At 40.3% G+C, this 21,709-nt stretch overlaps 1 protein-coding gene across 6 annotated transcripts in view; it reads right to left on the bottom strand.

Moving 5' to 3' along the window:
• The window catches only part of tpk1 (thiamin pyrophosphokinase 1), a 369,053-nt gene extending 353,727 nt beyond the window's left edge, over nt 1-15,326 (bottom strand). For 3 of the 6 annotated variants that reach the window (XM_078538597.1, XM_078538591.1, XM_078538589.1), the window contains exon 1: nt 13,601-13,716. In XM_078538597.1, coding sequence (XP_078394723.1) covers nt 13,601-13,679 — 79 coding nt within the window. In that variant the 5' untranslated portion in view covers nt 13,680-13,716. Of the gene's footprint in view, nt 1-8,649; nt 8,721-13,600; nt 13,717-15,271 lie in introns of those variants that run through there. The other 3 variants (XM_078538592.1, XM_078538593.1, XM_078538596.1) reach the window with 3 other exon arrangements.
• Between the last annotated feature and the right edge of the window lie 6,383 nt (nt 15,327-21,709).

Consider the following 21,709-nt stretch of genomic DNA (forward strand, 5'->3'; position numbering starts at 1 on the left):
CACCCGGATCTTGAGGAGTAACCTCTAAAGTCGAGACGGTGCACACACAAGCAGTTTCCGCCAGATCATCTCCAGTGACTGATTATTTTTCTCGACTGTGAACTCTCTCCCAAACAAGTAGGTATGGAACCTGGCGATCCCAAAGACAAGAGCGGGTTTCTCATTTGATATTGGAGTAATTTGCTTATGCTGCGTTCATTTCTAATGCCATTGTCTTCCGAGGGCTACAGCATTGAAAGCGGACTCAGTTGATAGTGCTTTCATCAACACATTGCTTTCATCAACACATTGAACACATGTTGGTGATCTTCCTGTGGTAGGAATCGTGTGTCTTTCTTCAGCATTTCCTATGGGTACAACCTCTGGAGGCCCTGTACCGATCCAATGGGTATTCCGGTGCTTTGATTATTGTCGCCCTCAGACTGATCAACCCATGATGGAGTGCCTTCTCCCAGAAACTTGGCCTGTATGCAGCAAGGAAGTTGAATAGAACTAGAAATCTTTGGAGGTCATCCTTATCCTGCGGTGATGGCATCAACTGGATATCATCAATCTTCCCAGGATCCAGGCAGATACCTGAGTTTAAGTAAATGGAACCTAAGAAATGTGTGAGATCTACCTTAATGGAACACTTAATGATGTTGAAAACCAATCCTTCACATCTAGCAGTCTCCATTAACAAGTGTAGGTTCCTGTCATGCTGTTTCTCCATGCATCCTACTACCGTGATGCACACAAACAGGAATTCATTTCTTTATCCAGTCCATATGCTGTTGAAATATATCTTGGCTGACCAACAGCCCAAATGGTAAAAGAAGGTAATAGCATGAATGGAATTCTGAAGGTTGTTGGCTCTTGGGGCTCTCTTGACAAGTGGATGGACAAATAACAATTTTTAAAGTCTAGTTTGTTGAAGTGTTTAGTACCAGCAAACATCAGACTTAACTCCTATCTAAATATAGATAAATTGAACCATCCTTTTGGATTGCGGTAGTGAATGAACTGCGCCAGTCCATGTGATGTTGCATACGTCAAACGATGCTTTGCTTTTCCATTTCTTCGAGTTCCAACTTCAATTTTCAAGGCAGGTGGATTGACAGCATTGCACCTTCTTTAAGAATTTGTTCTTGTAGTTGTCTTGGATATCGTACCTATAGCCATTTCGGACTCTATGGCTTGCAAGCACTGCCTCCCCCGCGAAAACTAACTCATATCTGCATCTTTGCTGTGATATGTTCTCCACACCAAGTCCTTTTGGATTTTCCAGGAGGTCCTTTTGGTACACCTCAATAGAGATGGAAACGCTAACCAACTCCATAATTCATTCTGAGAGTTTGGCATGATAGAAATCAGTATTTTGCTTTCTTCCTGCATTGGGTAACAAAATCATAAGACCATAAGACATAGGAGCAGAAATTAGGCCATTCGGCCCATCGAGTCTGCTCCGTCAATCAATCATGGCTGATAAGTTTCTCAACCCCATTCTCCCGCCTTCTCCCCGTAACCTTTGATCCCCTTACCAATCAAGAACCTATCTATCTCGGTCTTAAATACACTCAATGACCTGGCCTCCACAGCCTTCTATGGCAATGAATTCCATAGATTCACCACTCTCTGGCTAAAGAAGTTTCTCCTCATCTCTGTTCATCCAGGCATTCGCTGGTTTCCTGGCAGTACCGCAGGTGGTGTACCCTGAAATTTACTTAAGCTGACTTTCTAATGTTGCCCATAGCTTTGCTGTATTCTTCTGGTAATGCTCAGACAGACCAGAGGCATTAAGTCTGCACAAACCTTCATTTTAAATGGCAATCCTAATCTTTACAGCTTGCTTCTCCACAAACACAACCTCATGGTCTTGAAAGCACAGTCCAATCCTCCACATAAATGGTGTGAACTCTCCTTGGATGTCAGATGCTTTCCATTCCATCTATGGAAATCTTGTCTCAGCCATCTGTTCGTTTCTCCACTAAGGAGCAACTGTTGCTTTAAGAGTTGCAGTGAACTTCGGTGGCTGCAGAGCTGAGAAGGAGCCAGGCCCTGAGCTGTGCTGCTGCAGCACAGGCTTTTAGCTTACAGCCAGGCGATGCCCTGGTGTCAGCATTGACTAATGGCATTTATATGCAGCAATGGCGCAAAGGTTTCCATCCCCAAATAATGCTGCACTGAACTCTGCAGCTAAAACTGCAGTTGTTTTTACTTTGCCAGCACGGGGCAAAACTGGAAATGTGCTCAATTCTAAGATAAAAGCAAAAAACTGCGGATGCTGGAAATCCAAAACAAAAACAAAAACTAGCTGGAAAAACTCAGCAGGTCTGGCAGCATCTGCGGAGAGGAGCACAGTTAACGTTTCGAGTCCAAATGACCCTTCTGTGGCGATGAATTCCTCTCCGCAGATGCTGCCAGACCTGCTGAGTTTTTCCAGGTATTTTTGTTAATGTGCTCAATTCCACTGCTCACACTGTTGCTCCCCAATGAAAAAGCAATGATCCAGTTGCAGAGCTTTAGGTAGAGCTCCTGATTTAAATCCTTGTTTTCAGCTGCTGATCAGTGCTGTCGACTCACTACAGCCGCCATCATGTTATATTATCACTTTCTAGGCTAATGCAAACAAAGTTGAAGAGCAGGCATAGATGCTGAACACAGAGCTTTAATGGAGGCTTCTTCTCATTGCTACATGTGCTACTCATTGTGCAAACTAAGATGGCTGCTGCATCACATGACATTGCATCATTTCCTGTGATGACATAACTCTTTACATCATGTATTTGAATGCATATACATTACATATTGGCAAGCATACTATCAAACAGCCCCGCTGCAGTATGCAAGTTTTCAAGGGGTCCTATTTCAAGAATAAAATCTTATTAAAAAATCTTATTTTGCAAACAGGCTCAACCAAAAAAGGAACGAGACTCGTCACCATCAACGTCAATAGTGAAATTATATTTTATTTATCTATCTATATACCTATACATCTGATACTTTTTACCTACTTCTAGGAGCTTGAGGTTGGGCTGATGTGGTGTCACTGCCTCTCCTCCCCCCAGGGCCATTACTGGCTGGCAACATAAAACACTCTCCTGTCACCATGTTTAAATCTGATGAGCAGATCAACAGGAAAAAGGAGTAAAAAAATCACAATGTCGGTGTATTTTCCACTCACTTCACCTTTCCCTCTGCTTGATAACGGTTTAGAGTCGAGCACAATATGGGCAGCTGTTCAAACTGCATGCCGCCGCCAGGAGTTGTCAGTCTATGTTATCACTCACACAAAATTCAGGTGGCCATGAAAGTTGGCTCTTTATTGGTGAGTGAGCCTGGGAGCTTAGATGTACGTCATATATGGTGACCCATCTAATTTTTGGGGTCTTGCTGTGTGCATATTTATTGCTGTTTTTTTACCATGTGACTGCAGCCACAATTTGTTGTCTTACAGGGATCTGTGAAAATGTTATAACTCAGGGGGGATGCCTCAGAAGGAAAAAAAGGTCAAGAACACCTGGACCCATCACTGGAAATCACTTTCACACCCTGCACTGGCCCCATTGCAAAAAAAAGATCTGTAATTCTTTGTCCTTCTCTAGCTTCTTGTTCTCAGCCTTTAAAAGTAACATCTAAGTAGCATGTCAATTTAACAGCCAATCTTCCAGCAGTTCTTTACAAACCATCAGTAGCAACCAACGCATTTTAAGGACTTAAGGGTTTTCAACTTCTCTATTCAAAGGCACTTTATGTGTCAATATCCATTCCTGATATTATATGTACCAAGATTCACAGCTTGCAAGAACCAACTTCAATCCATAATAATTTGTGACTTAATACCTATTTTCATTTCTTTTAATATTCTCCTCTGCAAACAGATCAGACAATCCAGAAAAGTAGATTCCATTGTCCATTGGAAGGTTGTTTGTGAATTTTCTAACTTCCAGGTTCAAGCTCTAAAAAACTCTTTCAAGAGTCAGTCACTTTCCCCTTCAATTTGATAAAATCTATTCTTCAAAATAAGGAAAGTGATCCAACTACCTGGGCACATTCTCTATATAATTCATAACTCATCGTTTCTTCATTGGACTACTGGCAAAACAAAACGGCTAATGAATTTCTGAATGATAACTGCCTCCAAAATATTCACAACCATGCAGCCCTCATTTTAAAAAAATTCAATAGGGCATATTTTCTTGCCCTCTCCTTTAATGCAGCTGGATCAATTAACTATCATGTTCTTTCCTGAGGCATGTCCAATATGAAAACCATACCAAGCAGAAGTGTATCTGACATCCTACATTAATCTTTCTTTCTCTTAAATTCTTCATGGACTAGGAGCTTTTAAGAATCAAAGTCAAACTGGGAAAGTTGAAAATGACTTTTGAAACTACTGCAATATTTTGCGACAGAACAAAAATCTGTCAATCAGAGACAGATCTTTAAATCGGAGGCTCTGCTGAAAATGCTGCAAGAAACTGAATGGAAATCAGGGTGATAAAACTTGTGCTGAAGAACCAAGTCAGAATGCAACATGATATGTGCACTTCAGTTTAATTAGCCATACGAAGATCAGCAGACTATCTGGCAAGCTCTGACCTATCATTAGGGCACAAGTGACCATTTTTCCCAAGGCTTCCACAAAATCATTAGACATTGCCCACTGTTCTGTTCAGAAACATCTTCCAACGTATGCCTCACTAGGCTTTGTATAAAGCACCCGATTTTATCTATCAAAATTCTGTACTGCCTGCAATAAATTGAACCTATTGTACTTTTATTCTGAGTAACTAATGGCTAAATGTAATATAGCAGAAGGCAATTGAGAATGGTAAGTAGCTGATATGTTGAATTTATATTCTTTATAAACTGAGACTAAAGTGTAGAACTTCTCTTCAGTCCTACAGGCTTCCCTCAAGAATTGTACTTCTCTCAATATCTGTCCTTTATCACCTTCCAAGAAAAAGCCACAGGGCTTATTTTTGAATATAGGTGCTTACTAAAGAATATTACTGTAAGGCAAAACAGCAGTCAACACAAATATTACATATCAAGATAAAAGCCCAAATCTTCTGGCAATGTATGGGAAGCTGAAGCATGCACAGGAAAGAAGTAGCATTCCCTAAATGTAGCTATGGGATTACTTTTGACTATCTATCCTACAATAGAAAATGAGAAAATTGAAACTGGAGGCAAAGGAAGGCAACATTACTAAACTATGCTGAACTATAATATCTCAATTAATATGCTGGCATTGACTTCATTACAATAGCCCAATGTTCACAAATATAGCAAAATTCAGTCATCTGTTTAGCTGAGAGGTGTTTGGTTTTTCTTTATCTGTCTATTAGGCCCCTTCAGGTGAGAGCTTGGCAATCCAGAAAATATCTTCTAATGTATACTAAGCTATCTTTTTATTGAGGCCTATAATTCTACCTGCAACCAAATTATCTTATTTCAAAACAGCACTGCCAACATTCTTAAGCATGTTTGTCACTGTATTTCAAGATTTTCTGACATTTCCACTAGACTGAGCAGAGATACAATTACTTGTTTTTCATTTCGGATCCCCATAACTTTTCAGAAATCTGATTTGGTAAGGCACACTATGATATAACCTGACAATTGCAACTCATGTGAAGTCACACCTGAAATGTTAACTTGTCCGTTCTCCCCAAAAATACTGACCGACTTGTTGAATGTTTCTAGCATTTTCTGTCTTTTTACAGTAGGTAGTTGCTTTCAATGCGTTTTACCCACTCTCCCTGAAAAATTCCATATGCAATCCCATGCTCCCTAGAACTTGAGACTTAAAATTACAGCTATACAAAGCCCTAGTTAGGCCACCTTTGTTCTGGATACCACATCATTGGAAAGATATACTGGCCTTTACCAGGATTATTTAATTTACTACAATTTAATTTACTAAATTATGAGGGCAGATAACACAAATTAGGGATGGATTCCCTGGAATTTAGAAGGTTAAGGGGCGATTTGATCAAAGTTTTCAAGATATTAAGGGGAACAGATAAGATAGATTATACACTTAGAAAGAAACTATTTCTGATGGATGGGGAGTTTAGGATTAGAGGGCATACATCAAAAACTAGAGCTAGACTTTCCTTATGTGAGATTAGGAAACACTTCTATATGCAAAGGTGGTAGAAGTTTGGAACTCTCTGTCACAAACAGCAGTTGATGTTAATTTTAAAACAGATTGATAGATTTTGGTTAACCAGGGGTATTAAACAATAGGTCACAGATCAGCCATGATCTCATTTAATGGTGGAGCAGAGTTGAGACACTAAATGGCATACAACTGTTCCTGTGTTCTGTGTTTAGAATATTGAAAATACCAGAAGATGCCTCAAGGCAAACAATCTTCCTACTTACTGGAAACTAGGTACTGGGTAACATGCAAATTCCACAACATGTCAGGTCACTTCAAAAGACATTAGACATTCCAGATACTTTCAAACAAGATAATTTATTTCACAAATAAAATTTACAGAAGTGCGCAGTATTGTAGAGATATTGTACAGTCAAAATATAGTCCAATTTGAACTTAACGAAACAAAGTAAAGAAAGACTTGTATTTGCATAGCACCTTTAATTACCACAGGACATCCTAAAGTGCTTACAGTCAATGAAGCAGTTTTTGAAGCATAGTCATCATTTATTGTAAAAAATGTGGCAGCTAATTTGTGTAAAGCAGGCTCTGACAAGCAGCAATGTGATATTGACCAAATAACCTGCTTTTGTGATGTCTGTTGAGGAATAAACATTGGCTATACTTGTAATGAATGACATTCAATTCCTTTCAAAACAGGCAACTGTCCCCTGTCCCATGTTTTTTCCCTTCTATTCATTCATGAGATGTGGGCATTAGTGCATTTATTGCTCAAACCTAATTATGCCACATTCTTGAATAAAATTGGTGCTTCGGCTAGGCCATTTCCGAGGGAAGTTACTAGTTAATCTTATTTCTGTGGGTGTGAAGTCACATATAGCCGAGACTTATAGGTATTTCTGTATATGTAATTAGTGAACCAGGTGACTTTTTAATAAACATTCAGGTATTTCCATCACCTTTACTCTTTGTTTGACTATTTGAATTTAAATTCCCCAGCTGTCATGGTGGGATTTTAAATCATGTTGCTAGATCCTTAGTTCAGGACTCTGGGTTTCTAGTCCAAGACAGCTGAACAACAGATACTCTTTATAACATATAGACACAAATCTACAAAGATGACTGCAGGGGGTGGTAATGAGGACCACAGCTATCTGTTATCTGGGTTTAGCAAATTCAACCCACAATAGGTGTTAGACAAATTCTACTGACACATGGTTCAATGTATCTTTGAAATAACTGTTTTTCCTGATCAAAAATGAACCACCTTGATTCTGTAGCATATTAAGCACTGGCTTCTAAGAGACAAGCCATGAGATAGCACTGGTTTCATTTTAAAAATAGAGTTGTGTGCACAGGCTTTTAGATCTATGGATAATACTTGTTTTTGTCACACAAAAACCTTGAAAAATCCCAACAACCTTGAACAATTTATTTTTACAGTCTGTAGTTTGATTGAGTGTGCACTACCAAACTTCCTTGATTGGTCCTTGCGAAAGAACATATTGTTGTAAAGAAAGATGTTGTAGACATTCTGCTTTATTCTGCAGAGACTCACAGCATCATTATTGCTCCTCATCATCTGCACTTGATCTTGTTCCCCTACTCTGCCCGTACTGCTGACATGCAATCTCATGTTGGCGCACAACATGGTGTTTAACTCTGTTAGCAAGCTGGCAACAACATTTAAAAACACTTCACACAATTGCTTGGTGGACCAAACCTGCCATGATCATTAGAACATAAAAGAGGTCAAAATAAAGTAAGATCATTCTGTCAATCAAGCTCGAAACTTTAGTATTCCGGCGTATCCAACCAAGTATACAACCGGATTCTTTATTCCTCGAATCCCTGATTTTGTTAGCTTACTTTGCAGATTTTAAATGCTTAAATCAGGCTGTGGGTAAAGATATTTTTTTTCTCAAAATTTGCTTTAAAATTTACTTTTCACTAATTTAATCAAATTTTGTATTTTACCAGATATATCAGAACATAATAAATATTTACCATATATTACAATGGCACAAATAGACCAAAGTTATACTATTCAAATTACATCACATGGAGCCATTACCTTCTATACTAAAAGTGGGGTGCTAATGGAAGGACAGTTGCAAAAAGCTAGACTCCTTTCTTAATGCTTTTGATGTCTCAAGTGAACTACAACTATGGTTTCAAATCTAATGAAGTGCAAAATACCAATACAACCATAATAATCAGTGCACATACACCAACAAGCTGAGACAAAGGAAATTGGGTCCAGCTTAATTTATCAGTAAGGTTTACTGAGTATTCTTAAAATCTGTACATTCATCCAAAATTTGCTGTACTAACTTAACTACGCTTATTTTCTCGAGCGATACTGTTGGGATTAGGATAAAATAAAGGTGGTCTCTGGTTTGCAGTCTTTATCACTCTACAGTTGAAGTTCAGATTTTATCATTTTAATAACAAAGTTCTTCCACAGTAGATGTATTGCCATTTGAGGCCCTTAAGGACTCAGGCAAATTTTGAAGTCCGCAAATTTCCGAACTCACCTGCTGCAACATAGGTCACACCCAGGTCTCACGTTGCTTCTATCAGTAACTTCCAGTAGGTTCAACTCAACCTTAAACAAAATGAATGGAAACTTCAATCTCTGCATAAAGCAAAGAAATTACTGAACAATACTATTATTTTTATGGGATATATAGTCTCAAAACAATAAAGTATGTTTGTTACGTTATAAGAAGCACTTGTAATAAAAGATTTAAAATAAAACCTACTGGTGAATAGCTAACAGAAATAAATTCTCAAGAAATAATAGATAACCCACATCAAAATGGTAGTTATTGTATTCTAAGGGGAGAGGGTTGCATAATGGCAATGTCACTGATGAGTAACCCAGAGGCCTAGGCTAAAGCTGAGGACACGAGTGGAGTTTGAATTCAATTAATAAATCTCGATATATCTTACTAGTCTCAGTAATGGTGATCAAGAAACGAAGACTGCCGTAAAGACCCATCTGGAAATCTGCCATCCTTTTCTGGTCTGGCCTACATGTGACTCCAGACCCTCAGGAATTTAGCTGACTCCTAACTGTCCTCTGAAATATTCAGTTCAAGAGCAATTAGGGCAACAAATGCAGGCTTTGCCAGTGATGCCCACGCTCCATGAAGGGATAAAAGTTCTTGCTGCACAATCCAAAATAACAGCCCCATTTTTTTTTACTAATGCTGTTAAAAATGTCTTCAAACTTTGCTCTTCATTCTTTTACAGTTAATCTCCAATCTATAAGTAGAAACTGCAATATTCTTTCTTCAACAGTATCCTCACAAGAAATAACATCACACTCAGAACTGCAGACAATATTTCAATTATAGCTCTATGTCTTCTTCCTTTCAAAACCAAAAAAAATTTTTGGCTCATCTACCCTCTCCAACTACCACATTAATTCTAGCCACCCTTTCTTCTCCAAGGTCCTTCAATGTTATCACTTCCCAATTCCATGCCTATCTTTGCCCACATTTCTTCACCCAAGTCCATTTTTGCCTGATCAAAGCACAAGACTGCCCAAATCAGTTTGCAATATCCCCTGTGATAACAAGAAAATAAAAAGAGAGGGAGGAGTGGATAAGGAGGGTAAAGAGAGAGAAGAAAACATTGAGGAAAAGGTGAAGGAAAGGACTTGGGATATGGGACAGAGAGGATGAAGAGGCCACACGATGTTGTGCTTTTCAGTGAACAAAATATTTAAGCAGGAAAGCATGTTAGGATGGGTGGGGTTGGGGGAAGGGTGTAATCATATGAAATAGGAGCAGCAGTAGCCATTCAGCCCTCCAAAACCGCTCTGCCATTCAATGACATCATGGCTGATGATCTACTTCAACACCATTTTCTTGCACTATCCCCATATCCCTTAATATTTTTAATATGTTGAAATCTATCGATCTCAGTCTTGAACATACTCAACAACTGAGCCTCCACAGCCCTCTGGAGCAGAATTCCAAACACCTAGTGATGTTTGATGTGCTGATTAAGGAGAATTCATAACATTATGTTTAGGGACTTTGAACATTCTGCTCAACTGAGAAGTTGAGTTACCATAGATCACGGCATATAAATCGAACTTTGAAGCTTCAAAAAATTCTTCCAGAAACAGGGATTGATTTATGAGCAGAGTATGAAAAATGAACCGCTGGTGTTGGTGGTGGTTACCTTTTTGAAACGTGAAAAATATTCTGTTCATCTGTTGCCATGCGTGGCCTGTTCTGTGTGAGCGTGTCAAACTCCCACACATCTTGGCAACATGGCCCATATTACCTGCTTGATCCCATGTGCCGACTTATAAAGCTCACATAACACAAAAATTGTACTTCTGAGCTGCAAAATTAAGGCCAACTCCGATTGCGCCTAAACATGAGTGGGGGTCGACTTATACAGCGAGTTTACGCCTAGACATGCATTTGGTGTCAAAATCAGAGGTCATCTTATATGCTGGTTCAGCTTATACAGCGCAATCTAGGGTATATTTGGAAATGATAAATTGGAATATTTGCCATTTCATCAGAAAACTTTTATTCCATTCTTAGTCTGTGAATAGCTCTCCAAAAAACAGATTTTGCATTTCTCAGTTATATACAAGGATACATAGGTTTATGGTAATTGTCCACAGAATTGTGAAGATTAATGTTAAATGCTTCTTTCGCCTGTGCAGATACTGCTCCGGCAACAAGTCATCAACTTCTGACCCACTATCATCCCATCTGATTAGTTGCAGTCTGCCTCTTCCACTTTTCTCCCGTGCCCCAAGGAGGGAACTAAGTGCTTTCTGCGAAAAAAAAACCACAGTAGTTTCAATGCCTTCAAATCCTTGTTGGACGAGGCTACAACACCGTGAAAGGATGCACCAAAGTTGCAATAAAATACAAATTCAATGTTCATAAGTTCTCATATAAAAATATTCAAGGGAAGATGGTGGCGTAATAGTAACGTGACAGGACTAGTAATCCAGATGCCAAGACTATTGCTGTGGGGATAAGGGTTCAAATCCCACCACAGCATCTGGTGCAATTTAAAATTAATAAAATCTGGAATTTAAAAGCTTGTCTCAGTAATAGTGACCATGAAATCATCGTCAATTGTCATAAAAACCCATCTGGTTCACTATTGTCCTTTAGGGAAGGAAATCTGCCATCCTTACCTGATCTGGCCTACATGTGACTCCAGACCCACAGCAACATGGTTGACTCTTAACTGCCCTCTGAAATAGCCTAGCAAGCCACTCAGTTCAAGGGCAATTAGGTATGGGCAACAAATGCTGGCCTTGCCAGCAATTCCCACATCACATGAAAGAATTTTTTAAAAACTTTGAATCTCAAAAAAGCTATTTGCAAACAAGAGCACAAGGCAGCACATTTTCCCTTTAGTGTCAGGCATGCATGTTGCCTATGCTACACCAAAGCCCTGAAAAATGAAAGCATATTGCTTATTCTGTGCATTGCACACACATCTCCATGATGTCCAACAACTAACAGGTTAATCTGGCACAAATCGAGCAGCATGAAGGGAGATACCCATACGCAAGATGGCAATTCTGCTTCTGAGCCTACACATGAAAGGTAAATGCGTTATCTGATTCCAAAGATGGGGACCTGCTGACACTTAAAACTCTGTTCCTAAGCATGCAGTATCAGACTTACTTAATATGGGTGCTAAAATATTCTGAGATTCAAAATCTATCTCATGACCTTGGTAACAAGGCAACACTTACAGTAAAATGAACCGTATCACTGAAAAGTCACACGCTGGATCTGTCACAGAGGCTTGCAGACATGATTTACTAGTACTGCATCGTTGGACTAAACGGCTCAATGAATACTTATTAGAAGTCAAACCTCAGGCTAGAGTCTTGAATAGAATCAGCATATATACAGTAAGAGGAGATCCAACACATTTACTGTTCCTCCCACTCCCGAATCAAGTTAAAAATTTGAACAAAGCTCAAGCAAAAAATTGTCATTCAGGGTTTCTAAACGTTGCCATTTTAAAAAGAAATAAATTACTCCTGAATGACTCGGAGGTCATTAGTGCATTTCAAATAACCATGGAGTAGCTCATCCTTAAAACCACAATATCAAGCAGTACATTGTGTTTCTACTGTGGGGAAGGAAGAACAGAAAATCAGAATCTTTTTAAAAGCTGAGAGACTAGTATATATTGGTACAGAAGGATTTAAGATGTCCTTGTACATGAATCAAAAAAAAGTTAACATGCAATTACAGCAAGCCATTAGGGAGGCAAATGCTATGTCAGCCTTTATTGCAAAGGGGGGCTTACAGTACAAGAATAATGGAAGTCTTGTTGCAATTTAATATGATTTTGGAGAGACCATGAGCACCGTGTACACAGTTTTGGTCTCATGACCTAAGGATATACTGGCCTTACCAGAGTTTCAGTGATGTTAATCAATTCCTGGGATGAGAGGAGAGATGGCCTATGAGGAGAGATTGAGTATAGTGAGCCTATATTCTCTGAAGTTTAGAAGAGCGAGTGGTGACCTCAAACACAAAACTCTTAGAGGGCTTGACAGGGAAAAGCCTGAGAGGTGTTTCCCCTTGCCTGGAGAGTCTAGAACTGGAGGTTATCATCTCAGGATAAAGGTCAGCCATTTAGGACTGACATAAGGAGAGTTTTTTTTCCACTCAGAGGGTTGGGAATCTTTGGGATTCTCTATCCTAGAGAGCTGTAAATGCTCAGTTGAGGAATGTATTCAAGACTGAGATTGGCAGGTTTTTGGGCACCAAGGGTATTCAAGGGATATGGGGATAGGGTGTTATTATAGTTCAGCCATGATCTTAATTGAATGGCAGATCGGGTTCAAAGGACTATATAACCTACCTCTGCTCCCTTTTCTAGTTTTCTACTCATAACTCACATGATGAAAATTTAACTAATGTCAGCAAAGTCCTTAAACAAGACACCTTAAACAAGCCATCTCAGGATCTCTCGTCAGTTACTAAGTAGCCATGGCAGTAAGGGGATTACGTTTGGTAGGAGAATTTTGGACAAAAGCAGCATAACCAAAAAAAACTAATTGAAGTTAATATGCTGTATGAACACAAAGCAGTACTCATTACTTATTTTCAAGTATTTTCTAGATGACCACATTCCATAACTAATAATCTATTATTTCCAAATTTTGCAAAAACTTTGAAGGAATAAATCGCCCCTTTTATGTGTGTATATTAGGAACATATTAATTCAGTTACAGCTGCTTCCTTCCATCAGAACAGCAAATATTCTCAACCTCTATCATATTCATGCTTTAGCTTACACAGTTGGAACAAAAAAGTAAAAGCTAATGCCAAGAAATAAAGGTGAAATTTTGTCGATAAATTTACCAAAGAAATGTTATATATATTTTTATAAAACTTGTTTCAAACCTTAACAAAAGGAATTTCATGCCCAAGGGGAGATGGACAATAAAGAAAATCAGAATAGACAGACCTGAAGGAGGAACTGATTCCAGAACATTTCCAGGATTGTTATGAGGCACAAAGTTAAAGTGCACAAGGGAAGTAGCCATCCATGAGCCAAGAAGTGAGACAGAGCTGAGTGGAGATACAAGTCAGGAGCAAAGTATAAGACAGGGCTGTTACAATAAAATCAATATTTCTAGAAAATTGGTTGATCAGTACTCGAATGAGTGACAGCCAGAGGCGGGCTTGGTGGGAGCTGAGTATGGCTGCCATATGATCAGTGCAGAGTGGGCTGGCTCTCCCATCTCAGAAGGGAGTGTGCATTAAGGAGCACTGAGAGCAGCACAAAGATCACCAGCTAGATCACAGGTACCAAGGATGGTGCTGGGCACCAACAAGTTCAGCCTTGGCCAAGGGGAGTTTCTTAAAAAAAATTTGGTACAATATGCTACTTAAACTCAAAGAATCTTGAGATCAAATACAACACCAAGATTGGAAATAGGTTAAGTTTAATCTCAGACTGTTGCCAGGGAGATGGATGGCATCAGAAGCTAAGGGACTGAGTTTGGGGCAGGGGCTGAAAACAATGGCTTCAGTCTTGCCAATTTTTAATTGGAGAAAATCAGTACTGGATGTCAGATAAGCAGTCTGAAAATTTAGCAGCAGTGGAGTCAAGAGAGGTGATGATGAGGTATAACTGGGTGCCGTCAATGATTATGCGGAACCTGACACTGTGTTTTCAGGTGAAGTTGCTGAGGGGCACCAAGTAAATAAGAAATGTCAAAAAAGTTCTATCAAAATTCAACCAAAAACATTTGAGAGCCACTTGGTAAAAACACGCCAGCTGTGGCTAAATTCGTAGCACTCTGACCTCTGAATCTCAAGGTTCCGGGTTCAAGTCCCGCTCCAAGGCTTGAGGACAAAAATCAAAGCAATTGATTTTTGAGCAATACTGAGGGAGCACTACACTAGAATGAGTCCTTAAACTGAGGTCCTATCTGCCTGATAAGGTGGATGAGATCCCAAAGCACTATTTCAAAGAATAATGGAGGTATCCCTGGTGTCCTGGCAAATATCTATCCCTCAATCAACATAAAACAAAATTTGCCAGTCATTATCATATTGTTAATCACATTCACAAATGTTGGCAGAATACAGATGTTAGTCTGTGATGCCAACACAACCAAAGCAGCAGAAGCACAAATGTGGTTGCAAGGCAACATCAGGAACTAATTTTTTTGTCTTTGCTAATTTTGGCAGAAAATAAGTAAGAACAGAATAAATTCAGTAAGGATGAATTAATGCAGTGTTCTGCAGTTGCAGTCAAATTGAAATGGAATCCAACAAGCATTAGCAGATATACTGCAGAGGAATAGGAGAGGGAGCGCAAAGCAGGTGCAGCACGTTTGAAGTGACCCCCATGGAGGAAAGAAAAGCTTGGACATTTACAAGAAGGAAGTTTACTGCAGGTAAATCCTAATCCCTCAGGCAACGCACCAATCCCGGCGGCACCAGGGCCTATTTCAGTTTGGGCGATGCGAAAGGCCGACTTTTGAAAACGGCTTTTCCCTTACAATAACAGGGCAAACTCGGTGAACTTCACAGCGACCCCCCCCCACTAGTCTCAGGCAGGCGCCGCGGAGCCTGCGGTGCTGCTGAGGCCTAGGCTCCGGGCTCGGCGGCAGTTTGCGGTACTCACTCTGCTCGCTCCTGTCCCCTGTCCTGTCCTCTCTCTTTCTCTCTCTGTTGCCGCTGCTGGTGCTGCCGGATCGAGACAGCGCCCTCCACAGTCACTCACACACACAGCAAGCACTGATCCTGAAACTGGGCCCTCTGCAAATGTCAAATGTGGCAGTCCATTTTAGTTAGGTTTTTTTTTATATACCTATTGTTTAGTACATGATAGATCAACTTAAAGTTTCCAATTTTATAATCAAAGAAAATATAAATCCCAGGCAATCATTACTGCCCCATGCACAGTCTTATGGCCAACTCACTAATGTAAGGACCTAACAATATTTCAACAGAGTTAGTGTAAGGGGTTGAAAAGGTGCCTTGATACCTTTTCTCTGCTTTTTTTAAAATCACTGGCTCTATTGTTATTTTTGCTTTTCTTTTCAGAGGTCCCATGTAACTAAGTAACAACAACTAAACGCTTAGAAAAAGAATGAAAGTTTATGATAGCAAATTACAATTTTGTAAAGCTAACTCATGGGTCAAATGGAAAGCTCCACTCATTTATTGACCCCTTAATGCCTCATAATGGCTAATTCCTCTCCTAATACTTGTGGTGCCCTCATGTGGCGTCATGTCCAGTAAAGATATACTCCAAACATTTAAGATATGGACTATGATCAATGTGGACTTTCTAAAAATTGACTTTAGAAAGTGGACAATGCATCAAAGATGTCTGCCAAAGGTCAGGTGACCTATGATTTCTGCACAGATAAAGGATTAACTCATGTCTGAGCATGCTTCAGGAAACTCATTAAAATATAAATGTCTGTGGGTGGAAGACCCTTGAAAGGACATTCAAAATGCCAAACCACTTGTGGAACTTACAGCCCCATTGTCTGAGTATGAACAGGAACTCAAAATTAATCGACCCCCAGACTCAATTTCTCTAAGATTGGCACTTAGCAAAGAGAGTTGCAGAGAAAGCAGTTTAGCACAAGCAGGTGTGAACAGCCACTATTCACCTTCCGTTGTATAGCAATGGCTTTTAACTTCAAATCAGCTGTGCAAACAATAGAAATGTTGATCATGTGGTTACATGATTTAAATTAAGTTCAGATAACAAATCTTATTAATCCAAGAACCAGTGAGAGTTTAGTCGGTCTAGAAACCAACAGGCTGCAAGAGAGACCATTCTTACAGCAAGAAGAATATAACCCTGCCTGAACAACCAGCTATGAGAGAGACTAACTTGTCTTCATCTGCAAAGTTCCATCCCTACAGAAATTTGGCCATAACTTCACCTGAAAACCCAGAGGCTTCCAACTTCCATTCACCCAAAGAACCATGAGGGAGAACCCATCCAGTGTATTTCTGCTAGTAACCTAAACACGTTTTGCCTCTAGAATCCATCTTTACTTTTATGTGTGCCTGTATACGTGAGGGAGTATATTTTATTGCATTTATATTTCAGGGTGAATAAACATCATCTTTTCTTCTGATTTAAACTTACCCAAAACCCTGCTTTGTGTTAATTACTGAAAACCACAACACTTAAAAGGTTTAATACACTCCCTCTAAAACACATTTTGTTGCGGACAACCAAAAGGTGAAGTGCAAGTGGAAAAATTACCCCGCCATCTCTCCTCCCTGATTGATAGATTAGAGATGGTGGGGTTGTTCTCCTGAGAGAAGAAAAGGTTGGGAGGAGATTCAATAAAAGTGTTCCTCACCACCACCACTCCTGACTCCTCCACTGCTGCTAAATTAGCAGACTGCTTATCTGACATACTCAAATTCACGCACTCAATCAACTATCATCATGGCACCCCTCCCTTATCAGACTAAAATATGTCCATGATTTTTCTGCTTGGTGTATGCAGCTTAGACTCCATCCCTCACTAAACCTACTGCAATAAATGTTGCTAAAAAAAACTTACAAATCATTGTTTCCCTAGCTCACTGAGTAAATTAATTTCTTCAATTACAAATGTCTGGTAAATTCAGTGCCTCATATTCCAACATAGTTTCAGCTTTTTGTTCAATATTTCACTTTCTGGAACTATTATTTCTCTTTTCCTATTTAAAGGTGGCATTCCTTGTGATAATCATCAGTATGTAATTCGATGCCCCTCAATGATCCAAACTAATAGAAGACAGAGTTGGGTTAAAGGGGGCATTTTTTAGGATGGCAGCCAGTAACTGGTGGAGTGCCATAGGGAGCAGCGCTGGGGCCAGTTATTTACAATATATATTAATGACTTGGATGAGGGAAGTGAATGTACTATCACCAAGTTTATGGATGACACAAATATAGGTGGGAAGGCAAATGGTGAGGATGACACAAAGAGTCTACAGAGGGATATAGGCAGGTTAAGTGAGAGGACAAAAACTTGGCAGATGAAATATAATGTGGGAAAATGTGAGGTTATGCACTTTGGCTGGAAGAATAGAGGAGCTGAATATTATTTAAACGGAGAAAGACTGCAGAAAGCTGCATCACAGAGGGATTTGGAGGTCCTCATGCATGAATAACAAAAAGCTAACCTACAGGTTCAGCAGGTAATAGGGAAGGCAAATTGAATGTTGGCTTTTATTTCAGAGGGAATGAAGTATAAAAAATTGGGAAGTCTTGCTAAAACAATACGAGGCACTAGTTAGACCACACATAGAATACTGTGAACAGGTTTGGTCCCCTTATTGAAGGAAAGATATACTGGCATTGGAGGCAGTCCAGAGAAGGTTCACTAGGTTGATCCCAGGTATGGAGGGATTTTCTTATGAGGCAAGGTTGAGTAGATTGGGCCTGTACTCATTGGAGTTTAGAGGAATGAGAGGTGACCTTATTGAAACATAAAAGTTTCTTAGGGGGCTTGACAGGGTAGATGCTGAGAGGTTGTTTCCCCTTGTGGGAGAGTCTAGGACCAGAGGGCATAATCTCAGAGTAAGGGGTCTCCCATTTAAGAAAAAGATGAGGAGGAATTTCTTCTCTCAGAGAGTAATGAATCTGTGGAATTCTTTACTACAGAGGGCTGTAGGGGCTGGGTCACTAAGTACGAACAAGGCTGAGATAGACAGATTTTTAATCAGTAAAAGAACCAAGGGTTATGGGGAAAAGGCAGGAAAGAGTTGAGGATTATCAGATCAGCCAGATGTGCTGAATGGCCTACTTCTGCTCTTACATCTTATGGTCTTATGATCAAGCACTTTCTTCTGTACTTGCAAACTTCACAAACAAGAACTTGAAAATCACAAGGGTAGCATTCAGCGTACACCCTTTTTGTCATGAACATAATCACAACACATAAAACCTCACATCTAGGCACAAGCTTTGTGTCAAGATTTGCTGTTTTTTGACTTAAAATCATATTGTTTTAAATCACAAATCATTGCTCTAAACAGATTTCCACTTTAATGTTCTGTCGCTAAATCACACAAAATCTTCATGTTGCTTTGATGGTCTCCTCTTCTGCTGTGGTCTGTTTGCTGTCTCAGAAACTCTGGTCATCGTGTCAAGGTTAGGAAGTGTCATTGTAACCTCTGGAACCAATATTTCTCCCATTGGATAGCAAGCTGCCTGCCTGCGATCAACGTCACTAACTTGGAAGAACTCCCTGTAGCCTCGACAACAAGATCTCCCCGTGGCCTCGACAACAAGATCTCCCCGTGGCCTCGACAACAAGATCTCCCCGTGGCCTCGACAACAAGATCTCCCCGTGGCCTCGACAACAAGATCTCCCCGTGACCTCAGCAACAAGATCTCCCCGTGGCCTCAACAAAAGATGTCCCTGTGGCCCCGATCGCAGTCTACCTCCACTCTCAAGTAAACAACTGCAAGTGTGACAAATTTTACATTATTCTTGTTTTAAAATGAGGAAAAGATTTTCTCCCAGAGAGTTGTGAGACTTTGGGATTCTCTTCCTCAAAAGGTGATTGAGGCAGAGTCCTTGAATATCTTTAAGGCAGAGGTAGATAGATACTTGATAAGCAGGGGATGAAAGGTTATTGGGGGTAGACAGGAATATGAGGTTAAAATCAGATCAGCCATGATCTTATTGAATGGCGAGCTCGAGGGACCAAGTGGCCTACTCCTGCTCCTAATTCATATGTTTGCATGTATAATTTCTCCAGTAATTTTCTCTTTAAAATTATTAAAAACATAGTTTTTACTGCCTTAGATCCTTTATACATGTAAAATTTCAGGATGGCTGGAAACTATCTAATTGACTCACATTGTAAAGTATGTTTGTCGTTCACAATTTCACTATTTGCAAAGCTTCACAGGAATATAACCCCTGCGAACACTGGGACTTTAATATACTTCATCATCTGGCATCAATTCAAACTGTTTGGCTCCCATTTTGTGATCTGCATAAAACTTTGCAGCACCCTTTTTCTCTGCATCGTGATCTCAAACCTCCTGATCAACACTGATGTCCCTCAGCTCTGACATCTTGGTGCATATTCTTCATCCAAAGAGCCACTCAGCTGGGCTCTTTCCTATCGTAGTGTGTGAAGTTGCTCTATACGTAGCTACATATGACAAGAACACTTCCTTCCAATCTTTTCTCTCAGCCTGAGCCATCCTCATTCTTTTCTCTAAGGATTGGTTTTATTGTTCTACTTCCTATTTGCCTGTGGCCATTTAGTGGTTGCTCTGTAATGGTGACTGCCTGTGACTTGCATGTAATCTGCAAAGGTCTGTGAAATGAATTGTGGCCCATTTTCTGAATACAGAGTGCCTTGCAAATATTTCAATCACTGTTTTCTCTGCTGTTGTAGACTTCATCCCAACATCCCAACAATATTAATGGCTATGATAATCAATCACCACTAGTATAGACTCTCCTGATGGGAGTGAGCCAAAGAAGTCAGCTGTTCCACCATCCCATGGTCCGGCCGGTAACTGTGGATCACATAGGGTTTCATGGAATCCACTTTCAGTCCGATGTGTAACACCCCAAAGGTTTGAGCAGTTTCTCTGCTCAGAAGAGGCTCACTATCCTCCTCAATCACTACAAATTCTGCCTCTACATTCCGATCCCCAGCTCTCACATCCACAATGAAGCATCCAACATTTTGAAGTGGAGTTTTAGATGTGTAAGGATAGAGCTTTTTGACACATTTTTCGAATGTGCATCTGATTCTCTTTGTCTTCAGTCCACCCCACAGTGCTCTGTTGATGACATTATTGTCACTGCCTGAATCTACAATAATGCTCACTTCAACACCACCAACTATCACTGGTGCTTACTCCCATTAACAGAAAACATGTATCCATGATTGCTATTCGTGTGCTCACTCTCTGCATCTTCTTCAGTTCACCTCACAGTTGTGTTACTTTCGTCTCTCTTCCCTTTACATGGTTAGCCAGGCTTCCCTCTCTGTTCAGCTTTGTTTCTGTACTTATAGAGTCATAGAGTCATAGAGGTCTACAGCCCATCGAGTCTGCACCAGTCAAACAAGTACCGACCTATTCTAATCCCAGTTTCCAGCACTAGGCCCATAGCCTCATATGCCACGGCATCGCAAGTGCACATCCAAATACTTCTTAAATGTTATGCGGATTTCTGCCTCTACCACCCTTTCAGGCAGTGAGTTCCAGATTCCCACCACCCTCTGGATGAAAAATTCTTCCTCACATCCCCTCTAAACCTCCTACCCCTTACCTTAAATCTATGCCCCCTGGTTATCGATCCCTCCACCAAGGGGAAAAGTTCTTTCCTGTCTACCCTCATCTATGCCCCTCATAATTTTATACACCTCAATCATGTCCCCCCTCAATCTCCTCTGCTTCAGGGAAAATAACCCCAGTCTATCCAATCTCTCCTCATAACTAAAACTCTCCAGCCCAGGCAACATCCTGGTAAATCTCCTCTGCACTCTCACTAGTGCAATCACATCCTTCCTATAATGCAGATTCCAAAACTGCATGCAATAATCTAGCTGTGGCCTAACCAGCATTTTATACAGTTCTAGCATAAGCTCCTTGCTCTTATATTCTATGCCTCGGCTAATAAAGGCAAGTATCCCGTATGCCTTCTTAACCACCTTATCTACCTGTCCCACTACCTTAAGGGACCGGTGGACATGTACACCAAGGTCCCTCTGATCCTCGGTACTTCCCAGGGTCCTACCATTCATCGTGTATTCCCGTGCCTTGTTTGTCCTGCCCAAGTACATCACCTCACATTTATCCAGATTAAATTCCATTTGCCACTGATCAGCCTATCTGACCAGCCCGTCTATATCCTCCTGTAATCTAAGGCTATCCTCACTATTTACCACCCCACCAATTTTCATGTCATCCGCCAACTTACTGATCAACTCTCCTACATCCAAGTCTAAATTGTTTATATATACCACAAATAGCAAGGGCCCCAACACCGATCCCTATGGAACCCCACCGGACACAGGCATCCAGTCACAACCATCTCAACCATCACCCTCTGCTTCCTGCCAC

This window comes from Cetorhinus maximus, chromosome 3, assembly GCF_964194155.1.
Source record: "Cetorhinus maximus chromosome 3, sCetMax3.hap1.1, whole genome shotgun sequence".
Classification (NCBI taxonomy): domain Eukaryota; kingdom Metazoa; phylum Chordata; class Chondrichthyes; order Lamniformes; family Cetorhinidae; genus Cetorhinus; species Cetorhinus maximus.